We start from the raw sequence: 27,394 nt of genomic DNA, 5'->3' as shown, positions 1-27,394 counted from the left end.
TTTACTGAAGAATTAAAATGCTTTCTTCAGCTCTAAGGGTTGGATTTAGCCGGGTTTCGATGGCTACCAAGAGGTGCCTCGTACCAACAATCAATGCAGGTATTTTTGTTATAGTACTTGATCATACTTTTCGTTCCTCGAAGACTTTCGTTCACGTGGAACTTGCAGTACGTGGATATTGTGGTTACACGCAAGGTGTTTAAAACAGTTTCACTGTATTGTGAAATTGCGTACCAAAGTTATAATTGTACAGAATGTGAATTCTGATTTTCAAATATTCCTTCGTATAAGAAAGCTGACGGGAACAAGTTTCGTGAAACCTGCATATCTTTTCTTGACAGTTCGAAGGTCACGCAAATAAAACAACCACACCGACAGTCCCACCCCCTCAGTAAAACCGGTTCGTTCGTTTTAGTGTTGTAAGCATTAGAGACAAATTGAACTGGCATGGCTGGATATTTTTTGGTTCCAAGCACATAACCAATAACAATGGCAAAAATAAATTTTTATGAACCAGATCTAAGTTGTTGTGGAGATAGTAGCAGTCATCTAAATGTGCTAGACTTTGGATTAAGCTATCTGGGTTCAGGTCCTGACCCAGCGACTTTGTTTTTTCTTGGACAAGGCATATTACTCTCACAGTACCTCTTTCCCTCCAGGGTGTGTAGATAAATATTGGTAATTTAATGCTGTTGATTATTCATTCAATATGTGTACATTTGTGATTTGCCAGAGTGATTACTTTTGGTTTGATATAGTAATTGGACCGAGTGGAGTACAATTCAGGGAGTAATAGGTGAGTAATTTCTAAATTGGATGAGCTCGAAGCGTGGGGCTGATTTGAAATTACTAGCATGATTACTCCCTGAATTGTACGACATGATGTCCAGTTACTAATTAATTGTATCAATAACAAATTTCTGAATTAAAAATGTCTCTTGAGAACTTCTTTTGAGCAAAAGTGTATGTTGTGCTTCTCATAAGTTTTGAAAACTGTAGGAGACATTGCGAAGGAAGCCACTAAAGCGTGCGTAATTGAAGTGCCAGTCACATGGGTATCTAATTACAGGTATCTAATTACAAAAAGTTAAAATTGAATACCTGTAATTTGACACTCAGGTGATCGCGTGCCGATTACATGGCAAATAGTCATGTGGAGAACCAATCATGATTGTGAATTTTGTTATAGATATGCATGATAATGGCTTTAATTGCTCTTTGAATTTTCAAGTGCATGTACATGTAACAAGACATGCTACGTGTATGCGGTTCTCTTTTGTGTTTTGTTATAATTCGAGTTATTGTTCATCTTACTTGAATCTCAGACGTCATCCTCGTGATGAATGGAAAAAAGTGTAGGTCTAAAAAACTGCTATATTTTAAACATTATTCATCTGATGTACTTTAAATGTCTTTATAGGTACATTCTCACGTTCCAACCAAACAGCAGCAGGTATTTGATTCTTTTCCATTATCATGGTCTTTTACCAATAGAAGAAGTAGCACAAGTGTATAGTACAATATGTGGGGAAAAGCAAAGGAAAATCACTTGACTGTACTTTAATTAACAAAGTGGTTTGTATGTAATTACTTCACCATGCAAAGAACAGAGAAATTATAAGAATATTATGCCAATATTCTTATATATAATATTATTGTATATAATATATAACATAATATTATATACAAATAATTTGTAAATACATGTATAATAATAAACACTCTTACATGTTATTGGATATTCCAGGCAAAATTTCTTTACTTGTGCCATCATTATACATGTATCATCAGCTCTTGCTAGTTCTGAGTTTCTCTTCTGTTTTAGTATAAATCTACTGGAGTTCTATCACGAATGTCGTTTTCTGTTTGGCTACACTACTCACTATCTATTCTGTGATAGATAGTGAGTAGCGTAGTAGTGTGCCCTTGTTAACAAAATGATGGCCGCTTCTTGAAGTTATCTAAGTGTCTGAAGAGGATTTAGATAAAGTTTTGAACAACTACGTGTAGTAGATTTATACTAAAACAATTAGATTATTTGCTCTAAATTTCTATCACATGATAGTTGACTCAGGCTGCGCCCTCGTCACCTAACACATGATAGAAGTTTCAAGCTCATAATCTAGTTGCTTAATAGAAGTATGGGTTTTTACAGGGTATTTTTCCATCAACATAAATGAGAACTTTCTTTATCTGCTTCACTTCAGGAGACAACTGTGTCAAGTGGCATATCAAAGATGGTGTAGCTGTCGTCAGGTTTGATACTCCAGACTCTAAGGTGATTCTTGTTTTGTTGTAATGCAGGCTAAAAGTCATGGAATGGTAATATTTTCACCAGCAAAGTATTCATGTAAGCGTGCTAGTTGACTTACACTGTGGCTAAAAGGTGTCTAACCTAACAACACTATACAGGAAAGGAAACCAGGCCCAAATGTTGCTCTGTTGATCATCACAGGACTGTGGATATGTGTCAAGATTCGAAACCATGTGCCCTTCCCAGAGTTTGTCTAATCACACAATCATGTAGTTAGCTTCTGCAGGAATTATCCATTCACTTGGTGTGTCTCCAAACAGTTCATTGAGTGGTTACATGCAATTGAAGTACCTGCTATATAAAATGTGTTTTGTTTCTCACATTAGGTCAATGTCCTGTCTGAAAAACTCACCCGAGAACTGGTTGAGGTAATTTAGCAATGTTTTATTTTGGGCTTAGTTTGTCATTTCTATTCTTTCTTTTAGCATCTTTCTGTGACTACGTTTTTACAAATGCCCCCTCTTCTAATAATCAGTCAGCTGTTCTAATAGGCTTGTTCACAATTATGCATCCCTCTATTGCATTGATTTAAGTATTATAATTCACAATTTGGGAATTTAGTTTTATTATTGTGCTGAGATCTGTTTTAGAAACAATTTTTGCCCATTAAATTGGTACAGTAGTCGGGGGGCAAAGTTGGAAAAAATAATTCCACAGTTTGAATATTCACCCCACAATATGTCTGATGAACACCCTTCCTTTTCAATAAGCACCCGGGCACTTAATGATTATTGATACCAGTACAAACAGTTCCTTTCATTTTGATGATTTTATTAGGTGATGCAAGACGTGGAAAACAATCGAGAGGTGGAAAGTGTTGTTCTCGCATCTTCAAAACCAGGCTGTTGGATTGCTGGTGCAGACATCAAGTAAGGGATTTTGAGTTTTTCGTTGTTAATAATAATAACAACAATGACGATAACAATACCGATAACAACTTTATTAACATGTCTTTCATTCTAATTCTTGTTTCGAATGCTTAAGCAAAGTGTAAGAAACAGCCCATAAGCTAAACAAATAATACTTCTGAGCATTGTATAAGATATGTCGATCAATGAAAACACTATTGCAAGAGCATGTTGACAAAATATTGTATTGCAATAAATATTGTTTCTTTTTTCCTAGCATGCTGCTTGCAGGTGACACCTCACAGAAGGTAAGTGTACATATACATTTGTGTTAACATTTTTCGTTTCATTTATTCAATCCTTCTGATAGGGTATGATAGATAACCAGAAATTAGGTGAAATTCTCAGGGCAGATTAATTATGTGAGTTTTTTCTGAGCTATTTTAAGCTTGTTTTACTAGGTTTCTGAAGAAGAAAACCACTTTGGGCTGCTCCGAAGACAATTTGAACTCAAAGAAACAACAATTAAACAGCTATGTGTAAATTGGGATGAAAAGAAGACTTGAGGTACTTGTCCACCGTGGACTTCCGAAGATGATTGATCACAGTGTTGCATGATGAACAAAAGATCTTCCTTTTCCCCGTGAGGAAGGGGTATTTTGTTGCTCTGTCTTTCGCAGTTGAATTTCGAGGAAGGTGCGATTTTGTCTTTCAGTCAAAGAAACAGTGGGCGCTTTCAGCACAAACTTATCCACAAAGGACATTTGTTTTGTATTCCACAAAAGAAGCTACAGTTTGCAGTCAAACTAATGGTTTATTTTGTTAAAATTGAGTGAATTGTCATGAAGCATGCAAATGAATTCATGAATTGTGCAGTCGGATGCGATTTTAGGTCGATTGTGTGAAGTGGCACCATTGTGTAATAACAGAGGGCCTGTTTATTGAGCTAGTTTTTAGGTAATGAAAACCATCAATTGAACAACATGCAAAGTTGCATCTGATACCCCAGGGCTAGTGGATCTTGCAGTCAGGCTAGTGGACTATATAGATGGGGTAATGGATTCAGTCCCTCACTTGCCCGATGGCAATGATTTTTTAGAACATTTGAATTACAGACGTACTAATAAGAAAGGAATTTCAGGGGGGGGAGGGGGGGGCTAAAGGGAATGACTTTCAGGTTAGTACAGTGTACATCATAGTTACAGCTTGTCTGAAGGGCAAGCCTCCCCAAAATTATTTATTGTTGGAAGGTTTTTCTTCTGTTATCCTCTTTGTACCAAGTGTGGCACATGTGACCCCTGACCCTAAGGGTGAAGTCACATACATATAGTTTAGTGGTTTGGTTGACCCCTAAGTTTGCCTTGTCCTTGGCCCAAGTGCATCATACAGCTTTAGATCCAGGCTTTTAGCCAGGATTTGAAAAGTGGGCATCCAAAATGTGCTATAGGGCCTGCTCAAATGAACAATTTAAAAGGCAACATATGAAAAATAAAACGATTTTCTTTAATAAGTGGCCATCCACAGGATGCCTGGACATCCATCTGGCTAAAAGCTTGTTTCATTAGCTCTCTATCCCTCCCACTTAAGAAGGGTGCCCTGGTGGCTCCAAGGTGTTATGGATTTCTTTGAATGTTTGATGATTTTGTCATTGCGTACCCTTTTAAGAAGGTGGGTTGTTGGCTCATCATGTTACATCCCCAACACTGAGGACCAGATAGATAACTGTAAGTTCAAATTACAAATTTGAGTTTCATTTCACCCTAAGGTGGCAGAAATTTCAGCCAATGGACAAAAAGTGATGCAACATATTGAGGTTTGTACATTGACAAGTGTGCTTTTGTACTAGAATGTTTCTCTTTCTCTCTTCCTGTATCATAATGTGCAATTTGTATTTCTGAGTAACAGACATCATTCTTCTCATATGCAAAAATTCATTCTGTCCTTGCTGAAGTGAAGTTTTTAATTGGTGCCTCTCAACTTGAAGTTGATAAAAGTAAATTAACTGCTATTACAAGTTTGTGAAGTGGCTGCTTTGAGCATTAACCCTCTGTCTTTGCTCTGATGAAAGGCTAATTGAATAGACATCTTCACGAACTTGCTATGGCAATAGACCAATTTCGATAATATATTAAAATTCAACCTAACACAATAGACCTCACCACAAGGCTCTGGGAAATAAACCCCACAAACTCTGTGGGGTTTACTCTCTCTGTTTTTTTTAAAAGTGATTTTAAATTAGCTTGATGTAAATACCTTTTTTTTTCCTTTTTAAGCTTTATAATGTTGTACATTACTTAATTTAAATCGTGGAGCACCTGGAAACTAGGGAACAGCTAAGTGTGTACTTGTCCACGTTAAATAAGTATGTCTATGTCTATTCCCCAGAGCCTCGTACTGAGGTCTATTGTTTTAGGCTGAATTTTAATATATCCATATTGGTCTATTGAATTTACATTATCAACTTCAAGTTGCCTTTGAAAAAATAGTTTGCTTTGATGAAGAGAGCTGTGAAACTTGACCAAGAAAATTCCTTACTTAAATGATGTGGTTCTAAAATCACCTGTGTAGTATTTCTTTTTAATCTTGCATGAGGTAAATTTTTGCGTCTTATTTATTATCTTGACCAATATGAGAGATAACCTGCAGTCCAGGCGTTATTTTGGAGCGGAACAGTAGATAAATCAGGTTTTGGATGCCACCATCTTGGATTGTAATGGGATGCTTGACCGTTAGAGGGTTGGTGCAGAGGCGGGGTGGGGGGTGGGGCACTTGAAATTTTTCCACTTAATGCCTACTCCCTTGGCAAATATATCCTCGCCCCAATCCTCAACAGTTACCAGATCCAAGATGGTGGCCTGATACGAAAATGTGCACTAAACACGCCCAAAATATGCCTGCACTGAGGCTACATTGTATATGAGAGACCACTCAGATATCTATCTAATCTTAATACTGCAGGATAGTGCCAAACCTTATATTGCAGCTATCATGGGAACTTGCCTTGGAGGTGGTCTCGAGGTAAAGTTTCAAAAGAAAAATTATCACGGCACTATAATTTTTGTAAATCGTAACAGTTACTGAAAGTTGTTGTTCATAGAGTCTTTTTATATGTTGTACCAGCACCCGGACTTCTTCTCTACACTCCTTAGTTCCATGCAGAACATACATGTAAGTCTGTCACCATCACTTTCCATCTACATGTAATCCTGTTTTGGGCTGATTTGTTGGCAGCAGCCCAAGTCACGTCTTTTTCCTTCAACTCTACCATTTGAGCGCACCTCCATGACTACATCGGCCTTCCCATCCTTTATTTGCCTTGTGGATTCCACTTAACAGCTGCCCTGGCTATGCTACACCTTCAGGAACACATGGGCTTACTTGAGTAATATGTAGATAACACTAATGTGCCTTGAAAATGTATTTTTTTTTTTTGTCAGCTTGCCTTGTGCTGTCACTACAGAGTGGCTGTTGATAATCCAGCCACTGTTTTGTCTGCCCCAGAAGTTATGCTTGGTTTGCTTCCTGGTGCTGGTGGAACTCAAAGATTGCCTAAGCTTGTAAGAACAGTTTTCTAATGTTGAGCTTAATAAATACAATCTTTGCATTGTTTTCAACATGGTTGAGATCTTTGATCAAACCAATGATTATTAACATAAATTTAACATGAGTATGGGTCTGTTCTGGTGTCTAATTTCTCAAGCAATGCCAAAATGAAATTGGAAAAATGAAACAGTCAGTATTTAACAGCTACATGTACTGTTTCATATGCAGTAATTAAAAACACATTTTGTGCATCACATATAAGAGAACAAGAGAATGCTCTTAACAAAGTGTACTTCCTCATTTTCTTAAACAAGCTGCAATGTATTTGTCATCACTGAATGTAAGACTGAGTTGGCTTTACTAAAAGATCGGGACATAAGCAACATGGGTTTTACTGGTCAGTCATTGTAAAGTAAGTTTGCTTCAAACAAAGAAAAATATAATTTTAAAAGAACAACTTTGGTTTTAAAGACTGGTTTGAAAGGCCTCTTCTGCAGTTTTAAATACTGCTTTTGAATAATTGTCATAGGTGACACAATTTTTGTTGTTATCAGTGCCTCAAAACACAAGTAGAGAAGTACATGTAACAGATTGTGTCTTAACATGCCAATTGGTTTTATTGTACATACGTGTATCTGGTTTATTTGTTGTATGACGTTTGACCATGATGACTGAGTCATTTGAGAGTCTCATCACCATCCTTCTACTGACAGGTTGGCCTTCCCGATGCTTTGGATATGATGCTAACAGGAAAGAACATCAAATCAAGTAAAGCTAAAAGGATGGGCCTTGTTGATCAGCTGATCAAACCACTAGGTATTCTATTGTGACCAAAGAATTTATGACAACTTCTTACTGGTTTTCCATTGGTCTTTCTGCAGTATACAGTACACTGCACTCTGCTGTGTTTTGCTATGTGTCACAAGGCATTAGACATCGAGCTTTTCTGGTCTCATGCTACTATTCTCTACTCTATGACACACTGCTCTATGCCATTCATTTTCTGCTTTGTCCTTCTCTATTCTACTGTACTGCACTTTGCAATTTGCACTCTGCTCTAAGCTTTATTCTCCTCTACTGTACTCATCTTTGCTTTATGCTACTCTACTCTACCCTACCCTATCCTACCCTACTCTACTCTACTCTATGCTTCGCTACCCTAGGTTGCCCTACCCTACCCTACCCTACCCTACTCTGCTCTGTTGTACTCTACTCTACTCTGCTGTGCTATATTCTTCACCACTTTACACTACTCTGCTGTCAGTACCTCTGGGCTGAGCTGTACTGTTCTCTGCTTGCTCTGCATTTCTCTGCTCTAGTTACAATGCAGTATTTTGCACTCTTGGTTCTACTGTCAACTGGATGAATGTTTTTATTACTTTGTTTCCAGGTCCTGGTCTCAAGCCTCCCGCAGAGAACACTTTACAATACCTTGAAGATGTTGCAGTCCAGACTGCCAAGTAAGTACATGTAACAAGGACATTAATAAAAATGTTATCATGTCAGTCCTTCCAACTGTCATGATTTTAGTCAACATCAGTGTTTTTTAAGAAAGTTAAACCAAATCAATGCAGAGGACTGGGATGTGGTAGTAAGGTACAAGCATGTCAGTCTTTAAGTCAAGGTGTGTAGCATATCAGGCTACTGGTGCTTAGCTCTGATTCTGTCCACAGCGGGAAGCAATTTTTAGGGCTCACTTGCATGATGCTGTCATCTGACTACATTATATTACTACCAGAATTCACTTTGTTTCTCCTTTACTATTTAAATTTTTAAACCATAGTGTGGTTTAGATAACTTACAATAATTGTCATAATTAACATATGAGTAAAGAGAAAATGTGAAGGATTGTGGTAGTTGTAGTCAAATGATGCCGTAATGCAAATCACTTATTGGTACTTCATCTAGTTCATTACAAGCTGCCCACAGCATTTTCCCCCCACAACTTCACTGCTATTAATTTTGTAATGAATTAAGGATACCATTAACCACTTTTACCTGTTCCATGTTTAGGAGTGTTGCTAGTGGTGCTATAAAAGTAGATAGGTCACATTCATGGGCAAACATGAAAGGTAACTTACATGTACAGTGCTGATAATTAAGGATTTAATTACTCTAGTTCTCAAACTTTCTTTATTGAAGTGTAGATATCAACTGTCAGATGGGACATGCACACTAAGATAAGTAACAATTACTCACCATTTTGGAAGGAAAAAATTAAATGGTATAGATCCAGTTCTCATTAGCTTGGAATGTTGGACTAACAGAGCACAAAATTTAAGAAAATAGATTCTGCCATTCTTTAGCTCCTTCCTGAATGAGGCTAGGAATGTATACCTCTGCTGCAAGTAGTTGAAACCTGTAGAATTTTTATATCCAGTTCCTGATGAATCTGGTAACAATCTTTCAATTATGGACTTGGCTGCATTTGTGAGTACTTAAATTGGAGTTATTTTGATGACAGGTTCATTATGTGTTCATACTTTTCCTTTTAGACTTACAATACAAAATAACAACAGACACAGAATTTGGAAGAAACTATGTATTCAAGAAGGCCAAAGAGACAGTAAGTTGACCCATAACCAAATTTTAATCTTGTCCAACCCTTCTGTTATCAAAGTATTAACAGCGCACATTACATGTATTCCAACCGTTTCTTTTTTCACTTTTCTTTTTGTACTGTGTACTTCGTAACTCCTATTCTTAGTACTAAATTTTCAAAGCTGTGGCTATGTAAGATTGGTGTAGTCCAACAGTGTCGCATACATTGCATTTAGACTGCGCAGAAAAACATCTACATCCCAACGGGATTCAAATCCTAGGGCCTTTCACACACTGGTTTCACACTCGAAGTGCTAAGCTACAAGAGATCTGTGGCAAGCTTGTTCTTTAACTAGCTGTATATTTTATGATGTCGCAGTGACAATAATGTTATCATCTAGCCAGGGGATTCATTAAGAGCTGGGTACTGGGCAAATTGACCAGCTGTGATGGTAATTTTTCCCGCCTGGTTTGACCATATAGAAGAAACAGGGTTCGTATGGGTCCTGGAAAACCTGGAAAGTCCTGGAATTTTATTGTGGCATTTTCCAGGACTGGAAAGTCCTGGAAAAGGGCTACTGGTCCTGGAAAGTTCTGGAAATCTGTTAAACTCAAGTAAAAAAATATGAAATGTATGGCAGACAGTAAGGAGAATTAACATTAAGATCTTGGGACTGCAAGGGTTAACATGAATTTTAGAGTCCTGGAAGAATCAATCTGAGTCCTGGAAAAGTCCTGGAAATTTGTTTCTGAAAAAGGGTACGAACCCTGAAGAAAGTTCAGACTTCTTATATAGAAGTTGGGTTCAAAAAGTTTTGCCCACGTGTGAAAACCAGTTGCCCTCCTGTTGAAAATGTTTATGAAACCCTTGACCTAGCTCACCAGAGTGTAACCTTTTATTTATTCCATGTCAGGTTATGAAGAAGACAGGAGGTCTCTATCCAGCTCCTTTGAGAATTATTGATGTAAGTCAAACAATCTATGATCTCTTCTGACAGTTCAGAAGAGGTTTTTCCCTTACATTTTTATGAAACTTGTTCAGATGGTAGTGGCATTGCTCTTGTTTGTTTGTTTCTTTAATGGATCAAATTGAGTTCAGTTTGTCGTGAACACTTACTTTTCCTCGGTAGGTTGTTAAGAATGGTATGGAGAAAGGTCAGCCAGAAGGTTACAGGAAAGAGGCTGAGGTTGGTAATCAGCAGTGCTTATCATTACATGATCTTTAAGAAATAGAAAATATGTAAGTTGTGTTTCTATTGAGTTATAGAAACACGAGCGGAAGTTTGGGAGAACAAGAAATGTTGTGGGAACATGAGCTGCAGGCGAGTGTTTCCACAGCTTTTTCGAGTTCTCCTAAACTTTCACCAGTGTTTCTATAACTGGATAGAAAAATGGAGAACTTGTTTTCTATGTCTTTTAGAAAACACCACAACGAAAAAAAGGAAAACAACTTGTTAACTTTGAATATCAAAGTGTAAGTTCTCATTGCTTGCACCATCATTACGTCAACAGCTCATGCTAGTTCTGTGTTTCTATCGAGTTAACACGATTTTTAACCAAGTGCATATTTTCCAAGGGCTGTTTTCTAAAATACAATACAATACAATACAAACTTTATTGACACTCCCTAAAGAGGGCTTTTCACGGACAATTGATATAAATTTTAAAGCCAACGTACATGTAAGTGAAAATGATGGTGTCTGTAAAAATTACGATAATACAATGACGAATAATAGACTTATTACACTTGAAAAAAAACACTTGATGCGATTGGCTAAAAAGGAGTTCAGGTAACACCAGTGCAAATTTGGAACACCAGTGCAAATTACAATGAAGGTATCCAAAGTAAGTACGAAGACACTCTGAATTAAGCAATTTTAAGTAAGAAATTCTGAACTGAATAAATGTAAGCTCAAGATTTTTGCCTGATGACAGCAAGCATTTGGCCACCAGCTTATACTATCATTTTTGGAGTCTATAGTGAAGGTATTGGCCAATAATGCCAATGTACCGCTTATGGTGAAATTTTGTGTATGTATAAGAATTTGTCTGCGTAGCATGCATGTGCGTTTTCACACCATTCAGTGAAGCGATCGTGAAATCGATGATCGTTTCAAACGGAGCTTGATGACAAACCAGAGCAACAATTTGCAGAAGATCCTTTCAATCAATTAAAAAAAAAGCTGTCTAAGATGGGTGTCAAGTCAAGGAAAAATGTCGAAGCCAGCATGGGACCAGTGGATCTGACTAGCATTGTTCAGTGGCTTAAATCGACAAATAGGTTTTTCTTGTTAACAAAAAGGTATTAAAAAGAAAAGCAAAAAAAGAAAAAAATGGACAAATCCGGGATTTGAACCGACACTCTAAGGAGAATTTCACCGCGTGCATGTGCCTGCATGTGCTTTAATCACTTGCGCCATGTTTAAACGTACTAATACAAAGTCGAAAATTTAAATTAATGATTTCCTCTTTTTCCACCTCATTGCATTCATTGTGCACACTTCAATACTTTGTCCTGGTTTTTCTCAGAAACTAAGTGTAAACCAGCCAAACAAAGCACAGGCAAATGTTTTACTACAGTAACTAATTAATTGAAAAGCACATGCAAAAATTCAGGCACTTTTGAAGGAAAAACGTTTCACCCGAAAAAGTCTCTTACGTCAGTTGTGCACCAAGCCATTCAATAATATTGTTGATGATCTGTCAGTGAGTTAATAATTGAAACTACATGTATTATAACCTGACTTGAGCACAATATTGAACTCTGACATTTTTGTTGTCTTTCAGGAATTTGGTGAATTAAGTCAAACAAGCGAAGCCAAAGCCTTGATGGGTCTGTTCTTTGGTCAAACTGAATGCAAAAAGAATCACTATGGTGAACCCAAGAGACCAGTCAGGTACACCTGTAATTCTTCAATATGGATTATTTATTATTTTTGTACAGTGAAAAAAAGAAATGTCTATTCCAAAATCACACCAAACATCAGTTGAAAGTCTTTTTATCAAAAATAGTTAAATGATCGTGTGTTGACCTGTTTTTCTTTCTCTTATTGTTAGAACTGTTGCTGTTCTTGGTGCTGGTCTTATGGGTGCTGGAATTGGCCAGGTAAGTTATGGAAAAGCTTTTATTAAGACTGTAAGTAAAGAGCAACATGAGCCAAACGGCTTGAACTGAACAGGAGAACTGTAAATTTACTGAATTATACACACGTAAAAACCCTGAGATCACCCCACATTAGCAAAGACAACGGCTGGCCAGCAATGTCTCACGCTCTTTGCTTCAATTGCATTTAGCCCCATAAGCCCCATACAGGGTTTAAAAAAACTTGAATTTCACCTTGCCCTTCAGACAAGCAGCTCTTAAATTTTGCATAATAGAAAAATGTCAATGTCTCTAAAAGAAAAAAAGATATTTCAAAAAGAAAAATGCCATTCTTCTGTATTTTGAAAGGCCTTTCTAGTAAGCAGAAATTATTTGTCATGTCATATACACTGTAAATGTAATTTATGTTTGTGAGCTAATAAAAAATATTGATAGATTGATAAAACATCAAACTCAAGGTTCACTTGGAGGGATTAGTTGCCTGATGAATAGTGGCTTGGATGCCAGATCAAGCAGTCTGAATTAGACTTGAATCCAGGGGTATATTAATCTGGAATGGACTACATGAAGTTTTATATCTAGCAAAATAAGCACCATTCTAGTGGAAAAAAATGTAGTTAAGCACCAGACTTGGCCCATCTAAAGTAAATAATAACAAAGTCATTGGTACATTAGTAATTATTTCAATTTGTTTTTCACTTTATCAGCCAATATATTATTCTCAACAACACTTCAAAAAGCTGTCAGTGTTCTTGTAATTGCTTCATATCATTGATAGTTTCGAAGATTCTACTGTATAAAATTCACTTATGGATCACAGTTATATTCAACCTCTTTACCAACAGGTTAGTCTTCAGAAAGGTCATCATGTGATATTGAAAGACAACATCCAAGAGGGACTCACACGTGGACAGGAACAAATCTTTAAGGGGTACGTCAGCAAAAGCAATGGAATCACATGATTTTTTGATTTATGTTATGCTATCTCTGCCATTCAGTTTTCAAATGTTTCTCTGTCAAACATTTCTTTAATTATTTTTCCTTAATTTTGTTTTCTCAGTGTTTGGTGATACTACATTTCAATACCCACAATGTCTTAGTTTATGGTTTTCATTATTCTTATCACTTGCTTGCTTGCTTGAAAGGAATAAATCAGGAATCTTTCCTCTTTACTTCTCTTTTCTATTGTCATGCAGAGTATATTGAATTGAATTGACACAAATGTTTTTTTTTTGTCCTGCAGATTAAATGGTCGTGTGAAGAAGAAGGCAATGACATCGTAAGTGCTGTTTACTGTAAATTACAATGTACATGTACATGTAGCTCCACCTTCACAAAATTAATTATCTTCCTTAAGGTCATTCCACTGAAATAGGACCTCCACTGAGATTTTTGTGAAACTTTGCGTATTGATTGTTTATATTATAGGAACTTAAATTTTGAAATAAAAATGAGGGGTCCCCATGTTCGTTTAGGAGCAACAGCACCTTGTTTATACCCATATAAATCCTTATAATAACATCATGATTGTAATCATGATTGCTTGCTAAATTCACGTTTCCGACGATTGCTTTTTGTCCTACACTGAGAATTGGTCCATATTTATTTTACACAGAGAAATTTATTACTCAATTCAAAACAACAGAAAAAACGATGGGTCACCATATTTGTTTGCGAGAAAATGACGATTTACCTCTATGGCAAGGTCCAGCTGTAAACAAAAAGCCGCCATTTTTTAATGCGCTTGCACTAATTACGCGTGAAATTATGCACAGTAGGGATGCGCAATGCAATACTGGGGAATGACCTTAAAATACATGTAGCTCTAGTCATACATCCCAAGATGTTCCTTGAGCCTTTCCTGAGTAAAACATTGAATAAAAAAATAACAGTAGAACATTTTTGTTTCCTGTAGATTTGAGAGAGATCATATGATGTCTAACCTGTCTGCGCAATTAGACTTCAACGTAAGCTTTTGATTTCTGATTTTGTTTTGTTTTTTTTGTTTCCACAAGAAATAACACTTCAAAATTTTAATTAAGACTAACTGCCTGTCGTCATGATCACATTCCTAATGCGCAGTGCCCTGATTATTCTTGAAATGCAGAACTTTCAGAATGCTGACATGGTGATTGAAGCTGTCTTTGAGGATCTCAACATCAAACACAAAGTTATCAAGGAAATTGAAGAGGTCTGGCCAATGGTTCTAATATGTAATTATATGACTGTATGATTAGGTAGATGGTTAAGTCTGCATCAGGCCAGTGGGCCATACAGCAGGAGCCTATCCCAGTTTCTGTAGCATGAAGTGACTAGGAGTATTTCTACTCCCCCTGGATGGGATGCAAATCAAATCGCAGGATTACCTCCTATTTGCTGGTATCCATTTATACACCTGGGTAAAGAGAGGGACTTGTCTTCGTCAAGAACATGATGCAGTGACCCCAGCCAGGGCTCAAATTTGGACCACTCAATCTGGAGCCCAGTGCAGTAACCATTTAGGCCACTGTGCAGCTACTAAATAATTAAGAAGAGGTGGTGTTTAAAAGGATTCTTTTTCTTAATTAATTATAATAATTACTCAATAACTAAATGACATTTTTTGTTTTCATGCAGGTCATACCTGAACATTGTATATTTGCTTCAAATACATCAGCCCTCCCCATACATCAGGTTAGTATTACATGTATGTGATAAAAATTTAATGTTCTGCATATTTCTGCATTTCTAGACATTTCAATAATACTATGCATTGCTAGTAATTATTCGTTGCCGTACTTTTACATAATTATAAGAAATATTAAATAAATGTTATTTTTTTAGATTGCACAAGCAAGCAAGAGACCAGAAAAGGTAACCAAGTAATAATTAATTATCAAATTTACTTTCCTGGAATGCATTAACTCTGTAACCTCAATATGGCTCAATAACCTACTTAGCTTTCTACATGTATGGTCCGATTTCATATGTCAAACATTTGTTCAGCATATTTGTTCTTCTGGCCAGTTTACTTGAAACATCTTACCAGGTTTTCTTATCCATCTTTTATGTAGGTTATAGGAATGCATTACTTCTCTCCAGTCGATAAGATGCCTCTTTTAGAAATCATTACTACAGATCAAACTTCTAATGACACAGCTGGTAAGAAGTGCTATTTTACTATAATTATTAATTATTTCATTGTGTAGTTTTTAAATGAACTTAGGTGTAAGATATGGTACATCTGGCTGGAGAATTTAATAATCATGTTGATTCCTTTGGCAAGACAATTTACTCTTCCAGTGCCTCTCATTCTCGTAATCCAGGAATTAAATGGTTACACAAAGGTATTAATTTGTTTTGAACTGTGATTGACAGCAGGGACTTATACATGGGGAGTGGTGAGACTTTTGTGACCACCCTAAGGGGAGATGGGAGGCTAGGATAGAATATTCAGCAGTCAGAAAGAGTATAATGAACCAGGGCATCAAACATCTGCAAGTCTCATATGCTTTTAAAATTGCTCAAATTTTTGTGAAGGTAGATGAGAGATTTTGTTTGTTTCTGATGCACTGTTTGCATGCCCCTACTATGTTTGAATTGCGGTATGCTTGTGATGTACAATGTAGTCAATGAAAGACATACATATACAGTTTTAGTCAATACATGTATCTTGTTTCAGCCTCTTGTTGACTGTCCCACACATTTTATTCGTACCAACTTTCATACATTTAATTGTTGTTGTTCATTTTGATTTGTTTGTCTTGTTAAATCTTTACCTTTCAACAGCTGCTGCTGTTAGTGTTGGTCTGAAGCAAGGCAAGACAGTCATTGTTGTCAAGGTGATTGTAAATGCTTAAATTGTGATGCTTTTATAACTGAAATTAGCGATAGCAAAATTACTTCTTGGTGATTACTTTCTTAGCTTGTAGTCTCGATCAGCAAGGTTACTCACTGAATATTAAAGATCACAGCTGTATCAAGTTTTCAATTGGTATTTGCAAAAATAAAGTCTGAAAAAAAATTAGGCATTTTGACCTCAGTGGTATTGGTGCAGTGCTCTACCTACTGAGCTACACTGTATCAAGTCAACTGTGAGTTGGTCATGTCTCAAGGTCATAACAAACATGTAGATAGTGAAGATATGCAAGTGAATTATTTTGTTTAAATAAATGATATTTCATATTTAATAATTATATTGATTTCATGCTCTTGCATACATGTACATGTTTCATTGAAGACTAACAGCAAACATTTCTGGTTATTTTAGGATGGCCCTGGCTTTTACACCACAAGAATCTTGGCTCCAACATTAGCTGAGGCAGTAGCTCTTCTTCAGGTGTGCATGTTACTTGATGTTATTTTATCTAACAGGACCACCCAGTTCTATTCTTTTTGAGCTTCTTGTTTACAGTAAATTGGGAGCATACCATTTGATTACCTTTTAATATTATGGGTGACAAATTATGCTTACAATCATGGGCTTTTGACTTGTTTACTGTATCAAGAAATTTCGCACCAAAGTTGCAATGGCAATTTTGCAATTTCACAAGTGAAATTAGAAATCAACGCTGATCAGAAATTTCACGCCAAAATTAGGGGGTAATTTGTCACCTATGATATTACAATTTTAATTAAATTTGTACCAATTAATTTCTCCTTTTAGTAGAGAACGTAATAATTTCTTTGTCATTCATCTTTTGTTGTAGGAAGGAGTAAGCCCAAAGAATTTAGATAACCTTACCAAGTCATTTGGTTTCCCCGTTGGATCAGCTACTTTGGCTGATGAGGTAGGAAAATTGGTTTTTGTAACTACACATATGAATGGATGCGCCATTCCCAAGTGGCCATTTCCCTGTGGTTCAAAATGAGTTCTCATCTTAAAAATTCATGTTGATAAAATGTTTGATTTGCACAAAAAATGAGCATCCATATTTTGCATGAAGACATGTGTTGATACAGGTAAAAGGACACTCAATAATGGCATATTGTTAGATAAACCTTTATTCATAAAATAGTGAATTATATTACAGTAAGTTGCAGCCACACAGAGTGAAAATCTGTCACAAAATATTTCAGGAGATACCTAACTTACCTTATAACAAACCAATACATTGTTGACAAAAATAGTGACTCCTCATTTTCTTTGCATAAGTTTGTCTGACGTGTGCACTCACCTTCAGTAATGTTGAGACCCTCATGATCAGTTGTAAAATGCCCTAATATGTCTGTGAGTGTTTAAGACTAGATAATGACCAGTAAAATGCTGAAAAGCTAAGGAGCTCATTTTGTCTATCTTCAGGTGGGTATTGATGTTGCAGCCCATGTTGCAGAGGATCTTGGTAAAGCTTTTGGTGAAAGGTTAGTGGAAGCTTAGAGAGTGTATCATCAATGACAAAAAAATTAAGTGACATTTATACATGTTTTGATTGGGATCGTAGTAAGCCATATGATTTTAAGGTGACAATCATTTCCATCTGAGCATGTTGAGAGTGTGCCAGAAAAATTATGGTACCAGTGATGCACTGTATCTATTGCCATACTACTACATGTAGCTATTGAGTTGTAAAATGATTTGTAAATTCATGACCTTTCTGTAAATTTGAGTTCCTCTTTGTGACTGCTGTCAATGTTTTCTGTGGTTTCTAGATTTGGTGGTGGTGATCCAGGAGTCTTAAAGGCAATGGTTGCTGGAGGACATTTAGGTATGATGGTTTTTGGATGGGTACAAGTCAACTCGACAAGCCTTTTTAGCACTCAATGGTCAGATAAATGTCCAACATTAATTTTTTTAGCATCACCACCTGTTTTATTGTTCAAGGCGAGTATGTTTACTCTTATTAATTTTATACTTCCATACAATGGAAAGTCTCCTGAGCACTCCTTTATTTCAAGGTTTTTCAGAGGTTACAGTGTATGTAAAACTTCTTAGTGCATGTTTTTACCTGTTAACTACCAAGTACATCATTCAACTTTTAGGAAGAAAATCTGGAAAAGGCTTCTTTGTGTACACTGGGAAAGGTGGCAAGCGTGAGGTGAGTGAACCTTTTTGATTTTGTACATGTACCATGCCCATCTCAAAACAATGTCCCTTAAAATTGCCTTATTATATAGCTTGTAACTTCCATTCCTGTCACCCTACATGTACACATTTGACAGGTTCAAGGTCAGTACACATCTAAATGAAATATCAGATAATGGCAATATGATCCACTCTGCAGAGTTAATGATGTTACCACTGTTATATCTAGTATTTAGGCAACTCATTAAGCCTCCATGATTGCTTAGGTCAAACCGTCTTCCTGGAACTCTAGGGGCTCCATCGTAGGACAGAAAAGCCTGTTCGAATCCTTGTTTTCATACGACCATGTACATGTGATCATTCTCAACTTTTTTCAGATCAATGGTGAAGCAGAGAAGATCCTTAAAGAATTTTCCATTCCCAAGAAGGGAAGGTTAGTTAGCTTTCTCTCAATTCAAACAATCAATTATGTGACAGATGCAGTATTTCTAGTGCCATCCATGGAAGTTTCCAGAGCAATAATCTTGGAATGGTTTTAAGTGAATTGCACAGATGGCTTGCAATTATGTTGTGTCAATGGCATTTCTTGTTTTCCTATCAGGTCTCTTTCATCTGACATTCATTCAATTTTTTGTTCATTTATTAAGTAAACATTATTCTAGGTGGGGACAATGTGTTGTGTTCTTGTGCAAGACACTTTACTCTCCCAGTGCCTCTCTCCACCTAGGTGTATATATGGGTTCCAGTGAATTATAATACTGGGGTAAACCTGCGATGGACTAGCATCCCATCCAGGAGGGAGTATAAATGCTCCTAGTCACTTCATGCAACAGAACCTGGAGATACAAGTGCCAGCCTGATGGGCCAGTTGGCTTGTATGCAGGCTTTACAGATGACCAAATGGGATGGGTAGTAGATATGTAAATGAGTAGAACAATACCCTAGCGATACTGTAAAAGTAATACAATTCAAATGTAGATTGTTCTTTTCACAGTCATGAACCTGAGGAAATCCAAATGAGACTAGCATGTCGTTTTGTCAATGAATCTGTTCTATGTCTTCAAGAAGGAATTTTAAGAAATCCAGTAAGTAAAGGGTACATTGCAAAATAGATGTTGATCTTACAAGCAGGAGCAGTGATTGTTGTATTTCTGCCCCCTAAACTGATCTGCCCTGTTAAGGTGCAATTTGAACCAATCCTTTTGCACAATAATTTTCTCTCCATACTGACTGTCTTACATTTTGTCATCTATGTTAGTTTTGGGAATTTGTGGACAGTATCCGTCAGTTTATTCTCGTCACCTGTTTGTTTGGCACTGTATTGAGTTTGAAGGGAGAAATAGGATCTGGATCACTCTTGAGAATAAATAACTGATATCTGGTATTGCTTTGTTTCTCATGTTACGCTAGCCTGCAAACGTAGACAGAGGCTAATCTTACATTGTCATTACCACACTGTTGCACTGTCACGGAGGCTAATGTTTTGCAGGCTAATCTTACATTGTCTTGAAATAATTCATATAATTTTCTTTTTTTAAGGTTGATGGTGACATTGGCGCTGTATTTGGTCTTGGATTCCCACCTTTCCACGGAGGTAAGTTAATAAATTATATTACTGCTCTCCTGGTCTTCAAACGTTTTTCATCATCTTACTGTGAATTATACCAGCATGGCTCTTGGCTGCAACCAGAGAGCATTTTAGATCAGAAAACAGTCTTGCTTTCATAAAAAGGTGCAAGTCACAACATTCATACTCTAAATCAAGTCTAGCTTGTTTTCAAGCCCCTAAGCAGAATTGCATAGGGTAACTATGTATTCTAGCCAATTATACAAGCATTAACTACAATCTGGATGTAACACACTGGAGACAACCTCTGAAGGTACACTCAGTGATCTGCCTCCCCAGAATTTTAGACAAGTAGTCCTTCTTTCACTTAGTCCATCGAATGTGACCATAAATAAACGGTGAGAAAAAAATGGCCATGCAAAATCTTTTCTTGCAGTTTATTTATGTCACATTAATTTTGACAGAGTAAGCAATAGGGACTACTTGTAGTCTACTGAATTCAATCATGACAAATTCCTAATCTACTTTGCTATTTTCGTTTTTCAGGTCCTTTCCGTTACCTTGACACCTATGGGGCAGACAAGTTTGTGGAAAGAATGCATAGATTGCATGAAGCAATTGGTGGAGATCGTTTTGTTCCATGTCAGATGTTGTTAGATTATGCTAAAGATCCAAGCAAGAAATTTCACAAGAGATAATATGTTCTGATCATCATTGCATTGCTGTGAATTGCTGGCCAGAACACTTAGGCTGTTAGAAGATAAAACCTTCAAAACAGCAAGACTGTCTGGTTTTTTTACTGTCAGAAAATGATGTGGACTGGCAAAGATTCCGTCAATTTTTTTTATTGGGTACTCCATACAAAGGATTTTTTGACAGCCTCTGTTAAATTTCTCTTAGCATTTCTCTGTGGCAGCCAAGCTTGTGGAGCTCAAACTATGTTTGTATGCACAGGAACTGAATAAAGCCACAAAATAACTTCATGAAGTTTTCAGTTGTCTTCAAAACTGTTAGTATTACAGTGAATACTTGAACCGGGCCACTTGGAAAAGAGTTAACCAATCAGAACATTACTCTCGGGAGAACAAAGGATAGAGGTCTTTTTCTCAAATAAACCAATAACATTAAAGAAGACCAACAATATTGAAAAACAACAACAACAACAACAAAAACAAAATTGAAAACCCAACAAAATGTGCAGTGTTGCGAACGTCTTCGGAAACTTTGCCATTTTAGTTAACGTCAATCAGTTTCTACGGTTTCGCTTTAATTGTCACAAAATGAGTTTCCAAGCTAAATTTTTCGAGCAAGATTTATAATTGTTATAATTTGCCATCAATGACTGAATCTCTAAGAGTGTATATAATGCACAGGAGTTGATAGTGTTGGGTCATGTTTTCATGTCAAACAGACCGTGACCTGCCATCACAAGAAGCTACCAGTCTAGTGTTCTCAGTTTACATTTCTCAGTTTAGATTTCTTCTTGGTGACCCGGTTTGAGTAATCGCACTGCAGTGTTATTCTTTGGTAATTAGTATTACAGGAATGTGATTCTGAATGTAATTAATTTAAAACCAAGACAATGCAAATAAACAGCAAGAAAGAAGAACCAATGAAGCGAAAACAACAAGGCCCTAACAGATGTCTCCCCCTCTACCTATCTGAGAAGCACCATAGCTGTTGATGGAGGAACTGAACGGGATGTAATGGTGAGAACTGCCAAAGCTTGAACAGCTTTCCTTCGACTCGGGCCTTTGTGGAGATCTAAGGGGATATTCGCAAGGACCAAACTTAGGATTTTTGATACCAATGTGAAGAACATCTTGATTTACATGTAAGGAGCAGAAACTTGGGAGACTGGCAAAGAACATCGCAGATAAAGTTCAAGTTTTTGTAAACCGCTGTCTACACTAATTCCTTGGGGTTAAATTGCCAAATATCATTAGTAATGAAGATCTCTGGAGGAAAACACACAGTCATGCAACTTTACGTTGCAGTAATGTAGATTGGCCACATTTAAAAAACTGCACAACAATGTGACCAGGTAGGCCCTCTTCTGGAACTCATAAGGATAAAGAAAGCAAGGGAGGCCTAAAAACAACTGGAGGTCAGCCAAACAAGAGCAGTGGCAGATAGGGTCCCAATGGCATGAAATAGAACTTAAAGCCCAAGATCGAAATAAGTGGAGGAGAACTTGGGATGCCCTGTGCTTCTTAGAGGAGTGAAGGAGATAAGAAAAAACGGGAATACTTGTAAAAATTTTGCTGTAAATGATTTTTATTGGTAAGGAATCTTGGTCCTTGCTATTGTTATCGAAATCTCAATAATTTCACTGTGGTTTCCAACATAAAATAAGAGACACCAGCAAATTAATCCGCTTACATCACAGACATTTTGAACATACCTTAAAATCAGAGTCAGTTACTACTCAGTAATAAGGTATGAAAGAGTGAAGCTTTCAGAAACTGTTCATCCATTCATTCACTATGAGAAACTTGCTCATTTTGTTATTTTCAGGCATGCAAAAGACCTCTTCCGCAGTCCAATTAAGGTCATTCCACAGAAATAGAACCTGCACTGAGATTTTTGTGAAACTTTGCCTATTGATTGTTTATATTATAGGAACTTAAATTTTGAAATAAAAATGAGGGGTCCCCATGTTCGTTTAGGAGCAACAGCACCTTGTTTATACCCATATAAATCCTTATAATAGCACCATGATTGTAGTCACGATTGCTTGCTAAATTCACGTTTCCGACAATTGCTTTTTGTTCTACACTGAGAATTGGTCCATATTTATTTTACACAGAGAAATTTATTACTCAGTTCAAAACAACTGAAAAAAATGATAGGTCACCATACTCATTTGCGAGAAAATGACGATTTACCTCTATGGCGAGGTCCAGCTGTAAAGAAAAAGCCGCCATTTTTTAATGTGCGCGCACTAATCACATGTCAAATTATGCGCAGTAGGGATGCGCAATGCAATACTGGGGAATAACCTTAAGTGTACATGAAAAATGGGACCAGAACTGCCTCATTCCCAGATACCTCTCTTTCTTCAAGGAAAATTAGCACTTCGCGCTCACCTTTTATTTTAAAGTGCGAATAATCAAAGTGCCTGACAAGGAGGCAGGGACCAGAACAAGGTTGGGGTGGACATTTCCTTACACTTCTTTTAATTCGATCCATCCTGACTTTGACTTGGTGCCATTATTCCTGGAATGCAGGAAAGCTCTATTGAAATTTTCCAGGAATTTCTGAACTCTGAGTTGAGTTTTAAACTTTACTTATACACAGTAAAAAATCCCTTCAACAGCTATCTAGGTCTGCCTAACTAAACTAACTAATAATAAATGAAGTATTATAAGAATAAAAAACCTATCATATTACTAAAACTGCTTGTCAAGGATGCTGTGTCTCATTCAAAGCTGTAATGATGCAGTTTACCTTTAAACTGTAGATTGGAGTTTATGAGAAAGGCTGTTCCACAACATAGCACCCCTGTAGGAAAACTTCTCTTTAAATGATTGGTGTGGGGCGGTGGAAGAGCAGTTGTATCCCATGTGTCAGCTAACTGCATTATTTATTTATTTATTTATTTTTTTAAATAATAATTAAAAAGCTACCACTTCCCATGACGAGGAAGGTCTGAGACTAATATTATTCCTCTCAATGAGTCTTTGGTGTGTTACAAAATAAATGACATAAATACCCTGATTTAAGGTATTAAACCCACACTGCAACACAAAACATAATACAAAAATAAGATTTAATGAGGAAACTGCAAATTACTCAATGACAACACAAACTGAATATATGTCAAACTGGTATGTTGTATGACTTAACTGCATTTGCAGACGTAATCTTATGACTTGAAGTAAGACAAGCTTCAGTAAGCTAGTGAAGTCACTACGAACACTGTTCACAACAATTGTGTGACAGAAACTGCTATTTGCAAATGCATTCTGACTAGTGAACTCCTCAAAATGACATCAAACACCTTCAGCAAGAACAATCCTGCAAGGGAAGAAGAGTTACTTTTTATAATTATTTCATTAATATTGAAAATATAATTCATTATCCCAGAGTTAATTAGCATAACAGCTCAATGACAAAACTTGCTTTTAAAACTATTTGATTCCTCAGAAAGATGTATTTAAACGAAAGCACACCAACAAAACCAAAATTCAACAATGTGGTAAAACCCTACTCTACCTCACAAGTCCTTGGGATAAAATTATGTCTTGCAACATAGGCAACAATATTATTTTAGGGCAAGGGCAAGTATTGTCTATTGTGCTGGTCACACATTTTTTCCAGTTTTGTAATTTCATATAATTTGATGAAACAGCTCTAAATGTTTTGTCAAGAGTTTTCCGCCATTCTTGGGAATCACTCGGCAGAAGAAATACTTTACCTACCCGTTCTTCTCTGCTAGTTCACCATAAAGCATTGTTGTAGGTTCAAGTAGTTCTTTCTGCCTTTCTTCTTTAGTCTGACTCTGTTGCACTTTGCCCCGTACAATTTTTTCATTCTCCTTCAATCAAAGACAAAGGCATGGCAGTTATTATCGTTGAATTGCATACCTATTGGCACATTTAATTCAGGAGCCCCTTCCTTGGGTGACTGACAACCGTTCCCATCTCCCAACACTTATACTTTGCTGGATCACTTGACTCTTTATCAGATGATGATAAGATAATGGTACATGTACATGTATCACTCAAAAGCCCCAGCACTGGTTAACAAGTTGTGAGCATCCTATTTAAATTACAGGTTACCATAGTAACAGTACATGCTAAACACACCCAGGGTGAGACTATCCCTGTAATATCCTCTGGGGCAGTCTAATGCAACATGTTTTTGTTACAAATTGGGTTTCCCTAGGGTAGATACCTTGGGATAGCAGCTGATTCCTCTGTAACAAGTGTCACATGACTCTTTATGCAAATTTGAATGAGTAAAGGCTAAGTTTGGATGGACTTGGCACAAATTTAACAAGTCAATATTTTCATTATCTTTCAAAATGACTAACAACACCCTCTGGTTGATTTATGTATAATCCAGTAGCAAATATACAAAATCAACGATGGCAAAAAAATTTCTTAGTACATTCTTGGCATTGTGAATACTTTCTTGGTTACTAAACAAATTCGCTAAGAACTTATAGGTGTTAAGCTTATGTCGTACACACCTCACTTTCTTTGTCTTCTCGCCAACGATAAATTTTACCCATAGTTACAGACAGGAAATTGGGAATCTCCTGTTGTGTCTGTATCCAGAAAACGTTGTCTGTTTTCACATGCAAAACATCCGCTAACCGCTTTCTGAAGTTGAAAACCTCAGCAGAGCGTATCCAGCTTGAACACAAAGGTTCTTTTTCTTGAAAAATCACACCGTACAAACGGTCTCTGGGAATCTTCCAACTCTCGAGAAAGTCCTCGACCGCAATATCGTTTTTCTTCTTCCACCCGTCTAAACGCAGAGATTGGTAATCCGTAACGTAAACTACGCCTTCGATGTCGTCTTCTTTCCAGTTGTATTTCTTGCCGAAGGCAACAATTTGAAGTCCTTTCATTGTTGAAGGCAGTTCTTCCATCACAGACGGAATCATACTCAACAGACTAATGGAAGGTCTAACAGCCAAAAGACTCGGTGAATTCACCACGGTATCCATCAATTGTTGGCACAGTTTCAAAGGTCCATCTCCTGATCCGAAAAACAGTAGATTTGGGTCAAAGTATTTGGGTAGATCGACATACCTTCTGCAAAGAAACAGATCGTCAATGCTAGTGCCACCACCGTCCGCGAAAAGACCTGCCCCAAGAGGAAAAAGTGGAGTCGACATCGCAGATCAAATACTGTGGTGAGCTTGGGAAAGACCTCTCAGTCTAGTTCTGCATTATAGAACATCCTCGAAATGGGTAATAGTTACGATCTAAACAATATTACGAACAGTACAGTATTGTTTACACATTTCCCTCCAAAGTTACACGCTCCAACTCCCTTTGGGTTGCGACGAGCGTAAACTGGACACTAACTTTCGATACCAGGTTTTCACGCGCGACTAGCGGGACTTTCTCAAGGAGAAAGGTAAGAGATTTTCATCGTTTCCTTTGCCATTTGTTTTTAATAATTAAACGTTTTATCTTCCACTGAAGAAAAAGGTGTGTCCGTTTTATCTATCTATGCAGCTGGGTGACTGTCGTGGAACCTAGACGCAGCAGTGTCGGACATGCAAAGAGCACATGATGGCTCTCGTTCGGCTGATATCAAGATTAAGGTGTCCAATGTTTACCTACAAGAATAATTTCGGTTAAGTTTAGAATGCAATATAGTGTTTGTGAGAAACTTCTGTATGTTGTCTATATCGTGGTTCAATTTTGTCCTTGGCACAATTTGGTATTTTGATTCCAGGACAAGTTTTTCTTGGGAAGCAAGTCTGGTCTGTGCTGGACAATGGGTCGACACAGTTCTGGAAAACATGAATCCTACTTACTGGAAATTCATCTCATCTAAACGGCCCTTTTTTTTTTCATCTCCCCTTCCAAAGAACAGACACGTCAGCTCACCTCTGTAGAATTTCGATGTTATAAATTACGTGTACAAGGCAAGGTAATAATTATATATTTTCGATCTAATTTTAATTGATATATCATTAACTCTTGTTTGCTTGATATTTTTAGGAAATGCTTTACCTTTTGAAGCACTTCTTGAGTCCCTTTAGGCTGAAAGATTTACCCTGGAAATCCAGCTGTGGCAAGATCATGTGGAAACAAATCCAACATGAAGTTTAAACTTTCGCCTCTATAATGACGGTATTTTCAAAACATGGAGACTCGACTCTGTCCTTCTTAAGATCCTTTGATCATCCTTGAAAGATCCTTACATCTTAGGATCCTTGACACCGGTGATTGAAGCCCTTAAAAGATCTTGGAAGGGTTTTCCCTCAGGGTAAGTCAATGCTATGTAAAACAAGGCTTGAAACGACAACAGACACAACAGTTAGTCAATGAGATGCAAATAAGTACAGAACTATGACAACGTGAAGATCTTGACAAAAATCCTTACATTGATCTTTGGAAGAATCCTTCAAAAATCCTCAAGTATGTGAAGAGAACTTTACCATAAAAAATGAATTCTTTCTGAGATCTTGCAAGATCGAGGATCTTTTCACGAACCATTAGAATTAAATGATTTAATTGTATGTTCAAATTCCTGGAGGAGCCTGGAAGGACTGTGGGAGAGATCATTGTTAAGGTGGCTCAACACTGTTTCCAGGACTTAGATTTTGATGGGTCGATATAACCACTCTTTATCCCTTGATGCTACAATTAAGGTATCAAAAAACTGCCCAATCATTGGTGAACACGTTGTTATCATTTTCATGATACAATAGGTTACCATAGCAACAGTATTACCTGCTAAAAACACCCTTAATTGCAGCTTTAGGGACTTACAATTCAAAACGTCA

General features: G+C 37.0%; 2 protein-coding genes across 2 annotated transcripts; one reads left to right on the top strand and one right to left on the bottom strand.

The window, feature by feature from the left end:
• Window positions 1–11: 11 nt before the first annotated feature.
• LOC145464503 (trifunctional enzyme subunit alpha, mitochondrial-like) lies at window positions 12–22,095 on the top strand. The gene is made up of 34 exons (XM_081448416.1): window positions 12–99; window positions 1,421–1,453; window positions 2,208–2,278; window positions 2,641–2,682; window positions 3,092–3,183; window positions 3,440–3,470; window positions 4,928–4,975; window positions 6,121–6,180; window positions 6,600–6,719; window positions 7,419–7,521; window positions 8,096–8,165; window positions 8,719–8,777; window positions 9,201–9,271; window positions 10,161–10,211; window positions 10,377–10,433; window positions 12,034–12,143; window positions 12,304–12,352; window positions 13,195–13,280; window positions 13,593–13,628; window positions 14,265–14,316; window positions 14,457–14,540; window positions 14,966–15,022; window positions 15,173–15,202; window positions 15,403–15,490; window positions 16,118–16,170; window positions 16,599–16,667; window positions 17,038–17,118; window positions 17,631–17,689; window positions 17,978–18,033; window positions 18,308–18,363; window positions 18,728–18,783; window positions 19,345–19,435; window positions 19,890–19,944; window positions 20,464–22,095. Exons 1-34 carry the CDS (start codon window positions 18–20, stop codon window positions 20,613–20,615), a joined length of 2,310 nt encoding a protein of 769 aa, XP_081304542.1. The 5' UTR covers window positions 12–17; the 3' UTR covers window positions 20,616–22,095.
• A 96-nt stretch (window positions 22,096–22,191) lies between these two features.
• On the bottom strand, window positions 22,192–25,868 carry LOC145464505 (uncharacterized). Its single transcript, XM_081448418.1, has 3 exons — window positions 25,115–25,868; window positions 24,342–24,457; window positions 22,192–23,937 (listed from the first exon to the last, which is right to left on the bottom strand). Exons 1-3 carry the CDS (start codon window positions 25,766–25,768, stop codon window positions 23,913–23,915), a joined length of 795 nt encoding a protein of 264 aa, XP_081304544.1. The 5' UTR covers window positions 25,769–25,868; the 3' UTR covers window positions 22,192–23,912.
• Between the last annotated feature and the right edge of the window lie 1,526 nt (window positions 25,869–27,394).

This window comes from Orbicella franksi, chromosome 12 (assembly GCF_964199315.1).
Source record: "Orbicella franksi chromosome 12, jaOrbFran1.1, whole genome shotgun sequence".
NCBI lineage: Eukaryota > Metazoa > Cnidaria > Anthozoa > Scleractinia > Merulinidae > Orbicella > Orbicella franksi.
Note: the sequence above shows the minus strand (reverse complement) of the source record. Positions and strands in the feature narration are given on the sequence as shown.